This window comes from Dermacentor silvarum, chromosome 9 (assembly GCF_013339745.2).
Source record: "Dermacentor silvarum isolate Dsil-2018 chromosome 9, BIME_Dsil_1.4, whole genome shotgun sequence".
NCBI lineage: Eukaryota > Metazoa > Arthropoda > Arachnida > Ixodida > Ixodidae > Dermacentor > Dermacentor silvarum.
The window spans coordinates 72,819,522-72,832,155 of NC_051162.1; the positions used below are offsets into that span (position 1 = coordinate 72,819,522).

General features: G+C 46.7%; 1 protein-coding gene across 1 annotated transcript in view; it reads right to left on the bottom strand.

Annotated features, from left to right (window-relative positions):
* LOC119465314 (actin-related protein 6-like) overlaps positions 1 to 12,634 on the bottom strand; it is a 42,752-nt gene that overhangs the window by 11,260 nt on the left and 18,858 nt on the right. Inside the window, 3 exon segments of the mRNA XM_037726115.2 lie at positions 2,820 to 2,943; positions 11,001 to 11,065; positions 11,068 to 11,120. Of these exon segments, the coding sequence (XP_037582043.1) occupies positions 2,820 to 2,943; positions 11,001 to 11,065; positions 11,068 to 11,120 (242 nt within the window).

Genomic DNA, 12,634 nt, shown 5'->3' on the forward strand with positions numbered 1-12,634 from the left:
TTTCCGATGACGAGAAGACGAAGACGCTCCGTCCCCGTCATGTTTGCGCCTAAAAGCACGGTGACACACTCCTTACTTCTCTTTCCACTGGTGCAAGGGTCCCCCTTCAAAGCAATGGTCTTGTCTGGCAGCGCTTTAAAAAATAAAGCTGTCTCGTCTGCGTTGAAAACATTGTTTGGGTTGTAGGCTGCGATGTGTTCCTGAAGTTCGCCGTTCTGCCAGTCCGTGACGACTTTTTCATCCACTGCACCTCTCTCTCCACACACAGTCTTGAATACGAGGGCTGGCTTGCGCACTTTCCTTAAAGTGCGCAAGCCAGCCCTCGGACGCTTTAAAGGTATGAATGTTCAAGCGGAGGGCATAGCTTTCTGCTTGCAAGCAGATCAATGGTTGACTTAGTGGGAGCCGCGCATCCCGTGCGGCACCAATCCATTGCAACAATGCATCTTCCAACTGAGGGTGTGCTGCGGTTCGCATACGCTTGCGAGCTGCATGAAACTTTTCATTCTGGAAAGCTTCCAAGATTTACACCTTATTCTTTACGTAAGTTTCCAGGGTGCTTCTCTTCACAGGAGATGCCTCCATCAAGCGCCTTCAGAATTTCTACCTTAGTCCCTAAGTCCTTGGCCACGTACTTAGCCCGCTTAGCAGGCGTCGCCATCACAGCGGAGCGCAACACAACAGCACCACAACAGCAACACCACGCGTGCACACACGGAAGAAAGGACGTCGAAGAATGCGCATGTGCGTTGTTCTCATTCTCACTCGTTCTCTCTCGAAGTGATGACAGTAGCGATGCGTGCTCCAAAAATTCACCTTGAACTAGCAGCGTACGTTTTCGGTTTCGGAATGGAGGGTGGTTTCCGATCCGGTACTGATTTCTGCGCTCCAAAAACTCACTTCAGCGCCGGTCTTGGCCTGTCTCCAGTCCGAATTAAATGGTGCACGCGTAATTTCATGCTGATTTACAAGAGTTTGCTGCCATAGACATATGTACATTTTTGAAGGGAGGGAATCAGCAGGCTGAATTATCCAAATTTACGAATTAACAAGCTTTGACTGTAATTTGCTATCACAATCGATGCTTTGCCTTTCGGGTGAAAGTGTACCGGGGCCCACCATACTGATTATAATCAGCACCTACGGGTGTCGAGATCCATGTACACCGGACGACGCTAGCCAGTCGAATCCCCTGCGGAGCCCCGTGTGCTCCGGTTTATTCAGTTCCCTCAAGCCCCGATACTCTCGCCAGCTGTATGATGTAGCAGACACTACATCCCCCCTTCTCAAGATGAGACAACACAGCACTGATGCGTCCTGCTTTTGTTTCATTACGGTCATTGCCATGGTGCACAAGATAACTGAAAGCCCCCCGGTTGTTTCCCATTCAAAGCTCCGAAGATAATCACATGTTCACTCTGCACCCACAAAAATTCTCTCCGGCAGGACACAAGCACCCTTATCCCAACGTGTGCTTGCTCCCTCCTGTCGCCTAAGTAAGGTGGAGGAAGTTGCGCTTATGAGGCTTCAGATTGGGGTGGCCCTGACACTGACTGTCACATCCGTATAGAACTTGCTGCACTTTCCATTGGGTGCAGCATGCCCATTCTGTCCTGCCTGACTGCCGAACTTCCAGGCAGCCGCACTGTAACTGCTATTTCGTGTCCCACAACTGCACTATAAGCGATACGCGTATACATAGAATGCTATGGGGAAAATTAACGGGAGTCTGAAAAGACCGTATTATATCTGGTCCTGCACTATAAGCGGCTACATTATAAGTGGTCTATACTGTAATTTGTTATCGCAATCGATGCTTCGGCTTTCGGGCACAACTACAACTTTTTTTTCACATGTAATTAAACATAATATTGTGTGCAATTAACACTACTCTCATTTCTAAATTTTTCCTTTTTCTCGGCTTTTGCTTTTCCCGGCTCTTACGTTTTTTTTTTTCTTTATGGTCCCGTGTAAAACGTATCAGCGGGGTTCTACTGTATCACTGTAAACAGGAGAGATTGTAGCTTAAGATAGCCACAGTGCCGTATTTCTGCATGAAAAAAAAATGAAAAAAAAATAATAAAATGATCGCAAAAAGGGAAAACTAGCGTCACGATTCGGTACTGCAGTCACGTGGTGCACGCGGAGCGCTCTTATTGGCTGACGCAGACTTGAATCACTGGTGCACTTGTTTCGTGTGCATTTCAAGTGTTTCCGAAACTGAAATGATATGCCTGGTTATCTAGCGTTCCTTTAGTTGCTTTATTCTAGCTGCTGTCCGATTGTGATTGGGACATGATCACAATTGTTACAGGCACCATCTTGTTACCAGTGATTAAGCGAGAAAAGTTATGGACATCGACTTTTGTCAAGAAACCCGTGATGTATCGGCTGCAGGCGCAGTCAGCCCCTGTTCGAGCTGCCAGGGGATGTGGATTTAGTGCAAGCCTTTATCGCACATTTGTCTATCTGTAGCAGCAGCATGCCATTGGTCAAAGCACCAGGTTGCATGCAAGTGTATGAGCGTGCAGCAAGGCATTGACAAGCTTTTCTGACCACTTGTGGAATAAACACACTTATTTTCAGGCTAATCTGTTATTCCAGACTGCCTATTCATTAAGGCTTCTAGGCAGTTCCCATCAAGCCCGAATTATCAGCCAGCGGCTGTATTACCCAAAAGAAGCATTCTACTTTGGGCTTCCCTGGTTGCGTTTAACTTTATTCATGTCAGTACGTGTCCCCCAGTTGATCATATGACCCCCTTTGCTGTCACGAAAGGCAGATGTGAAGGAAGAAATAAAACGAACAGTCATGCTCACCCTTTGGCAGAGTCTCAACAACATAGTTTATCGCCTCTGGAATTCCCATCTCATCTATGCCAATGTCTGTCGGGTGGAACAGCAGCTCGGGAACCGTGAACCTCTCGTTGCTCAGCCGAAGCAGCTGCGTAACAATAAAAAACAAGGCTGGGGTTGACATGGATGGTGTGAAGAACATTATATACACTCCGTTTCGAAAATACAGCGACGGACACACTACAAAGGCTCTAGCCTTTGTAGTGTAGGAACCGTGAACCTCTCGTTGCTCAGCCAAAGCAGCTGCGTAACAATAAAAACAAGGCTGGGGTTGACATGGATGGTGTGAAGAACATTATATACACTCCGTTTCGAAAATACAGCGACGGACACACTACAAAGGCTCTAGCCTTTGTAGTGTAGGCTTCTCTCGGTGCTCACATTCATGCCGAAAATACAGATTGTCGCATATGAAAGAAAGGCATAGATATGCATCATTCATTTCATACTTTTATGTCGCAAAGTGTGACATATTTAATTACATGGAAAGCATGGCAGATTCGAGCCAATTGACCAATGAACAAGTTGAGAGACGTTCCTGCATTATTCGCGCTTGCAGCCAAAACATAGCTAACAAAGTAAAACATTGTTAATTCGTACAGTCAAGACTCTCATATATTTAACTCACAAAATTTGAAAAACAAGGGAATTATTTTGATATAGTGTGTAAATGGATAATGAACTTTTAGAGAATTTGACAATGTATAGAACACACCTCATAAAAGAACTGTTCTTTATTTTCTAAATACAGTTGCATCTCATTCATACGTTCTGGAAAAAAAAAAGAAAGAAGAAAAGCTTACTAACCGGGAAAACGTATGACCCGAAGTCACTATAACATTTGGCAAACTCAACTAGAGCGGACGTACAGCACTGTCCACTTATGATACCACATATAACGATATATTGGTTATAACGATGAGTCGGCTTAAGAGTAACAACTTATGCATTAGGGCTATGAGAAAAAAACTGATGATAATGATACATCAGGGTTCATACAGGTTTCCAAGGCAAGGACTTTCCACGACCTCTCACAGGTTTTTCAAAGACTCAAAGCGACATCCAAAGTAGGATTTCTTTACTCTAACATTTCCAAAAATAACTAGTTTTATTGCACTTACAATAAATAAATGTATATCACAATTACAATAAAAATGTCTGGCCTTGATAACTTCTCGAGATAACAACACAAAATGAACGCCTACAACAGCGGCCGAGATTTCTCCAGTATAGGCTGGGTAAAGTTCACCAAAACATTCAGCATAAGGTTATTGCACTAAAATAAAAAGAAATAAATGTATATCCCAATGATGGTAATAATGTATAGCCTTAATCACTTTGCAAGTTCACAACAATGCCAAAAAAAAGTTCACAAAACACAATGAATGCTCCCAACAGCTACTCTGACTTCTCAAGTATTAACTGGGCAAGTTTACCGAACATTTCCAAACCATTCAGTGTAGTCTTGCTACACATCCATTATATTATAACAAATAGATGCATATTGCAATTTTGTAAAACATGTCTTGATCATTTCTCAAGTCCGCAATATTAGAAGTTAACACAACAAACACTCACAACAGCTCCTCAGGCTTCTGCAGTATCAGCTGGGTTGGTTGATCAAGTATTTCCAAAACATTCAGCATACCGTATTTTCCGGTGAATAGGACGCATTTTTTTTTCTGAATTTTTCGTCGGTGTGTCTTATAGAACGGTGCGACCTATGTACATTTTTTTTTCAGAAAAGGTGTCGTCAAAATCGGATCCGATGTTATGGCCACACGAAGCGTGCTGGTTGACTTAATTGCTACGGGTTCTGTGTGAACTATTGAGGTGCCGGGTTCTCGTGATAAAGTCCCCGAGCGCCGTGCGAAAACGATCGAGCAGCAACGCAAACGGCGGTAGGCCGACCGCGAGTTCCTCTACCCGAAGTCGTCACATCTGCAGATAAGATACGGCGCGTGCCGCTGCGCCAACTACGCAGTTGCTACGAGAGTACAGGCAGCCCCCCCCCCCACCTCCCTCCCGGGCTGCCTTCACGCTTTCCTACCTTGTGCACGATTCGGCTCACCGTCGCACGCTTTCACTCTCACATACAGCATACTGCATACTGCGGGGACGATGTTATCTCCCTTGGACTTTATACGGAACATCGCGGCAACCACGGCAGCAGAAAGGCGCCTGGAGTGGAAATATATGGCACCCATACGCTTGCACGTGACCCGCTTTCACGGAGCGGAAAATCACTATCTTTTTATAAATCACTTACCGAAAGAACAGGTGCGTCTTATGCACCGGTGCGACTTATATACGTTATTTTTTTCGGAAAAATGGCCGTTTTGAGGGGCAGTCTTATACAAAGGTGCGAATTATAGGTCGAAAAATACGGTAATGTTATTGCACTTATATTATCATAAATACCATAACAAACCTCCACCCAAAGGCACTGAGCATCAGTGGTAAAGTTGCTCCACTAGCTTCACCTCGCGCGCAAGAGTGAAAGTGGGACAAGGCAGACCGACGGGCGAGGAGTGAAATGAACGATACGGTGAGGAAAGCAGCGTAAACCCTGCCAGCCGAGCCAGCACTCAAGCGCGGCACGGGTCTCTCGCTCCGTTCGTGGTTTGACGCGGTGAAGCCTGTTATTTTTTCCGTGCAGTTCCATAAAACGGAAGCATGTGTACTCGCGCTGGCGTATTGTTTCTAAAATGGGAGTTTGTCAGATCGACGCCGATCTACCAAAGAAAGGAGGCCCCAATGCCGATATCAGAGTGCATTGCTCACGAAATTCAAGGATTTTCAAGGAAGGAAAAAAATCCCAGGACTTTCAAGGGGCTTGAAAACGCACTTTTCAATTTCAAGGGTTTTCAAGGATTTCAAGGACCTGTATGCACCCTGTATGTTATTCACCGCATATTGGGTATAATGATCGAAATTTTGCTTCTGGGCAGCGTTTTTCAGGCCGAATAATCTGAAATTTGCATTCCTAAGTTACCTTTAACCGAGACGGGGCTAAAAGTTTGCCTACACGAGTTCGTATCTTCCACCATTACCGCACAGGGCATTCCACCCGCGCCGATTGTAAAAGCCACCGAGAGCATTCGTAAATTGGCGCAGCGTGCACAAGATGGCGCCAGCTGCTTCACGTCTGCGTCGCTGGCAATCGCGCAAGCGTCTATAGGAGAGGAGAGTGGGAAGAAAGTGATAAGCGAGTGGCGCCTGCGCCCCTGTGCTCCCTTTACAATCTCTCTTTCTCAGTGAGCGCGGAAATGCGCCATGAAAACAGAGGGAGGTGCGCAAAGCTGTGTCGATCCCTCTGTTTTCACGGCGCATTTCCGTGCTCATTTCCGAAACCAAGCTGCAAATTTTGCAAGACTCGATGAAGTACAAGCTCACGCAATCGTGATATAGATGATTATGAAAACTGGGAGCGCCATGATCATGAAGGCTAGAAGCAGTGGCCATGCCGATCAACGGAAAAGGCGGGCTTTGTGTGCCAGGACGAAACCCCCCATGGGTGATACCAACACGGAAGCCGCTGACAATACCGAACTCTGGGAGCACGTCGCTACCGATGATGGAATAGGTGGTGCTTTGATGGAGGAGTTTCTGAGTGCAGATAGTGCTGCCTCGTTCTGCGATGAGATCTCCGACGGGGCAATCATCGCGACAGACGGCGGCGACGAGATTGATAATGGCCCGTCTTTGACACTGACCCCGATGCTCAACCAAAGTGCACTGTCGACGATCGAGTCGCTCACTGATTTCATGCATGATAAATTTTAGCCGGCAGTGTTTGCGCAGTAGCTGGACGTGATGCACACCGCGGTTGTGAACCTGAAACTTCCGTGAAAGCAAGTGCAGATTTCTGACCATTTCAGCATGCCTAATGATTAAAACACTATGTAAAGATATAAATACACAATGTATTTGTCACAGCCTACTTTTTACAATGCAGATTTTTTATCGCAAGTGGCAAATTTGATTTTGGGACTACAAAGGTAAACTCGGCAGCTTCAGTCCAGATATAGCAATGATCGGTTATAACGATAGAATTTTTCGCCCTTCTCGACATCGTTATAAGTGGACTGCACTGTAAACGTAACGCAATGTGTTGCCCAAATCGTTTCAGCACGAGAAGCTGACGTGCACTGATTTGGTGGCGCCCGAGCACCCCCGACATCCACATTCTCATTTTTGCGGCTGCTTCGGCAAGCTTGCATTTGCGCTCCTCAAATTTGGCCTGGGCTTATTCAAACGAAGCGTTTTGATGGGAAGTTGTGACGTGCCCATGGCGAGAATCGTTGCAGGCACGAGACACCAACATGCGTGAAGCTCGTGGGGCCTGAGCAACTTAAGACTTGTTGTTTAATATCATACTCTTTGAATGCTGTGTGCTGCCGAAACATCGGACTTATTTACTCTGTGTTTGACTCTGTTGATTATCGACAACTTCATGGAGAATGGCAGGTTTTGCTGTTTCATGGCAGCCACTGCGTTGGAACAAAAGCAGGGAGTGGACAAATATGCTGAAGTAATACAGTGACACCACACACGATCGAACAACGAAGTCGACGTCTGGTGCTACGATCAGGAAAGAGTGTCGCGTCACAATCTTGTCGCAAAATAAAAATGAGGAATTGAGGGAGAAAGCAGAGAAGCACGTGATGGCAAGTGGTAGTTTCTAGTCAAGCTGCGCAGCTCCCTCCTAGCTGCACAGCTCACTCTCCGTATGTGCATGTAGAAACGCCACCTTCCGAAGCCATGGTGTGGGAAGGTCAACCTCTTGGGGCGTTTCGCACGGTCTGAAGTTCAATCGACCAAGTGTTCTGCAATCTGCAACCCTCGTTGATATTTTGCACAAAGCCAGTGCAGAAGCTTCAATTCTTGCAATCTAGTGAGTACAAGTGAGCTCACAGCGGCAAGGGCCTTGCAACTTCTTTCACAGGGCGGTAGCGGTGTAATACATGCCTCTTCATCTGAGTAGATGTGCTTTTATTATCTTAGCAGACATGCCAATTATATAGTTGCAAGTAAGTTGGCAACTGATGATCCATTGTGATGTAGCCAGTGGGTTAGACGTGAACCCGCGGGCAGCAGTAAAATCGCTCTTGATCCTTGATGGCTTCTATCGTGTTTGTGACATCAGTCACATCATACATGCCTTGGTGCCTTGCACACTGGATCAAAACAAAGCCACTACTTACTACGACCACTCAAGGTGAATCCGTCATCAATATTAAAACGGTCACTGATGGTGACCACACAGTCCTGAAGGTAAGTGTCTTGTGCAGTGGTAAATGCAAGAAAAAGGTGTAATGGCAATGCGCTTCTGTGGCTTTCAGGTCGTTCCATACAGTTTCCACTGATGACTATGGCGATGCAGACGCTGCCACTTCGTTTTGGTCCGAAAATTGCACTGCTGTTGCTTTCTTGCATTGCACATTTGCAGTGCTTTGCACTCAGTGTGCTCGAAGGCTCGTCTGAATTGAGCAATTCACAGACAAATAAGTCCAAATTAACTAGAATTTGATGCCATGCAGGACGAAGGCCTCTCCCTGTGATCTCCAATTACCCCTGTCTTGCGCTAGCTGATTCCAACTTTTGCCTGCTTTCAGGATTAGCTAGGGTCAAAATTAGCAAGATTTTACTGACTGGAGGCACAAGGGTGTGCAAATAATGCATAATTTGGTCCAACCTTACATCCACGAGTTGGGGTTCTAATACAGCTAAACTTTGATATAAATAAGTCGGTAAAATGGGCACTTTTCTTTGTTATATAGAAAATATTGTTATATGGAAATTCAAGCTTTTATGCAAACAAGTACAGTCGCCAACGGAATCATTCCTCAGAAACTAGAGATTATGCAACCTCTAGCACTAAACGCGCGGGAGGAGAGTGCACGATGCCACGCCATCTCAGCTCGCCCAGCCATTGCACAAGCGGCAGATTACCTCTAAAGCAGGGCGCGCAGGCTACATATGCGCTCAGCCATGCTGACAGCCCTGAGCAGCCATGGCTGTGCTAGAAATGGAGTTGCGCCAACCTGCCCCCAATTCCCTTCCTCCCCCCTTTCCCCGTGATCGCGCGGGAAGACGGCGCTCATCAACCCCCCCGGCCTTCTTGGCTCACGCTCGCACGCTTTCACTCACACCTAAAGCACACAGCATGTGGGGCACGATAGGATCTTATCACACTTGCCCTTGATATGGAACATGATGCAGCTTCGCTTCGATGGCAGCTCTCGGTCAAGCAGTGCTTGATTTGAGAGATGCGTTCGCAAGCAGCCGCATGCAATTCAACCCTTTGACCATCAGCATCTCTGGAAGTTTCCATGGAAGCAATAACCATCGTTTACAACACCTGACTACTGTATTTAACTGAGCGTACCATTTTTATTCATGAAAATTGGGACGAAAACTGCCTGTGCGGTGCGGTCGGATACAAAACCCAAACCGCCTTCACGGAGTTTGTATGCTTTACCGCGTAACACGAATGTACTGCGGCGAAGCTGACTTTAGAAAACCGGCTGCCATTGTGCAACACATATTGGACTCTTGTCTATATTTCTTGCTGATAAATCGCGTGCACGTTAAATTTCTACTTTGTTTAATAGCTTTAAAGTAATTTCTACGTTAGTTTTATACTTTGGGCACCGAGAAAGTGGGCGTGTCGTTTGATTCGGAGGCATGTTATGACATAATTGTACTGCCAAATGATTCGGCAGCGTGTTTTGGCACTTTTTCTGCAACTTGTTTAATTCGACCCACCAGATAATTTGATCAGTAATGTCAGGGTCAAATTAATGGCAGTGTCCTGTATTGAAATCATGTATAAACAAACTTTGTTATATATAGGATCAAAAGGCATGGTGTTCTATGGACAAGAAGTTTACAAAAAGTTATACTTTGTTATAGAATTTCGTTACATTTAAGTTTCAAGCTTTAACTGTATATGATTTCGAACCATGTAGTGAGCTCAAGTGGACATGGCAATCTGTCACAGCTGAACCACATTCTGGCCATCCTCGTAGTGTGACAACACGAGATAAGACATGACACACCCTAATCATGGAGGATCAAAGAGCCCTTCATGAACAGTTAGCCGAAAAAGATGGAATGCCACATCAACAAATTATTAAACGTCATTATGAGTTGCACACACCAAAGGTTCCCAAAAAAAGTGGCGACTAAAAAGGGGTGAACTCAGAATTTCATAGTGCAGCATGTGTAACAGTAAATGGTGACTTTCTAATTTGTAATAAAAGAGTTTCAGCATCGAAAATTTTTTTCGTTAAGTGGATGGTTACTTGGAACAACACGCAGGCCACCACTTCAATCACTGATTCCTTGCAATAATGAAGAAAGCATGGTAACAGCTCGTAGTTTCACAGGCAATGCAGTCACGGCCTGTGCACTGAATACTTTGCATAACTAAGGCAGTCAGGCAAAAATGGTTCTTCCCGGTGATGCTAGCATGTGGTGGCTCACTTTATTTAATATATATCATGTTTGTATGCAAGGTTTACATGTTTTGCATACAAAGTTAGAAGTATACATATCATCTGTGGTGATGAGGGACCAATAAAGTAATCGTTTCAGTGAAAGGAACAGTGCTCTATAACAGCGACAAATAATGGCACCATTCGTTTGTTGAGAAACTGTGGCCTCTTTGTTCGGCGTCACCGCAGATGACGCAAACTGCTAATTTTTTTTTGACGAAAACGAACAACTACTGCACCCAAGCCTGACATTAAATAAAATGAACAACGAAATCCCACCTCTGTGTCAAACTTGAGGCTGCACAAGTTGGTGCGTCGACCTAAACAGAAATTTATACGTGACTCCCTTACTTATGGAGCGTTCAGTAGATGCACGGTGTGGCTTGCAGAGTATGAAACTTGCTATTGGAGAGCGTTATGACATGCTGAACAGAGCTGCTGAAGTGCACAAAAGTGCAGGAGAACTTCACATCACTTCTGCGAAGCTTTATCCCTGTTGCATTAGTATCTTATACGGATATAAAACGTCTAATCCAGCCCTCATATCCAAACATGAAGGGCCTAATGTCGTACATCTATTGACATGCTTTCTCAACAGCCTCACTCGGCGAGTGAAAGAGCACTGCAAAACGACCATGCTGACCTGTTCATTGTCCTTGGGCCTGCCGGTGGTCTCCTCGAGCGGTCGGACGTAGCCCCGTTTGATGACGTGTAGTCAGGTAGGACGTAGTCTCGGGCCACGGTGTTCTCTGCACCGTGCTTCCTGTGAGGGGCAGAAAAGAATGATTTTTCTTTTCCGCGTATTTATCCTAGAGGCCAGTTTGGGTATTACAGTTAAACCTGGATATAACGAAATTGACAAATTCCCCAAAAACTTCGTTATAAAGAGGATTTCGTTATATGCAGGTTCGGCACGAAAATTCGAAAAAAGAAACACTTACCGTATTTACTCGATTCTAACGTGCCCTCGATTGTAACGCGCACCCGTTTTCCATTTTCGTCGAAGCACTCATCCTGGGAATGTCACACCAGGTACCGGATGCATGTCGTTTCGGCGAGGCATCGGAAACCAAGAGCGAGCGTCAGAGTGGCGTCGGATAGTATTACAGTAGAACCCCGCTGTTACGTTTCCGGGTGCTGCGTTTTCCCGGCTGTTACGTTGTTTTCGGCCGGTCCCGGCACAGCTCCCATAGAACCCAATGCATTGGTAACCCCGCTGTTGAGTCGCAACTGTGGGACCGTTCCCGCATTGACGTTGCGAACTGCCACCCCCCGCCGGCCCGAGCGGCCATTTTGACTTTTCATGTCGCTTGGCTTGCTGGCTTGACGATGGCATTGACCGCCCGAAGTGCCGGGGGCGACAACTATGACGTATTTTCGGTTTCCGCCAGCAAAAGTATGGCCCTTGAGATCCGTATTTGCGATCTAAAGATTGTGTCTATGACGCGTTGTGGCCCTAAAATTGGTTTTGGCTCATAGATGTTCCGTATAAAGTCCAAGGGCGATAATGCAGTCGCCGCGTGCCGTATGCTGTGTGTGCGAGGGGAGCCGACAACCACATCTAAATCTCGCGTGCGCATGAAAGAAATGCAGGGAGGAAGCGCGCCTTCTTCTGTTGCGCTCGAGGTACCGGCGAGGGAGCGAAGGGTGGGGGGGGGGGGGGGGGGTAGCGGGCAGCATTGTACTGTACTCTTGCATCAACTGCGTACTGTGCGGTGGCACGCGGTTGCGCAGGCCGTATCTTGAAAGCGATCTGCGTGGGGGCAGAGTCTAGCAGTGTAGGTGCGTCGGCGGCTCGTAGCTTTGTGCATGCTGTGTGCTCTCGGCGCTCAGTTTGCGTTGAAGCGATAGACAACAGCACGAAGGTCACTTTGCTCGCTTCTCCAGCGGCACTTCCACGCCGCCAGCAAAATTATGGCCCTTGAGATCCGTATTTGCTATATAAAGATGGTGTCCATGACGCGTTGTGGCCCTAAAATTGGTTTTGGCTCATAGATATTCCGTATAAAGTCCAAGGGCGATAACACAGTCGCCGCGCGCCGTATGCTGTATTGCGCGAGTGAAAACGTGCGAGGGGAGCCGACGACCGCATCTAAATCTCGCGCGCGCAAGAAATGCAGGGAGGAAGCGCGCCTTCCGTTGCGCTGGAGGCACCCGCGAGGGAGCGAGGGGGAGGGATAGCGGGGCGGCGTTGTACTGTACCTGCATCAACTGCGTACTGCGCGGCGGCGCGCGAGCGGGCCTTATGTTGAAAGCGATCTGCGTTGGGGCAGAATC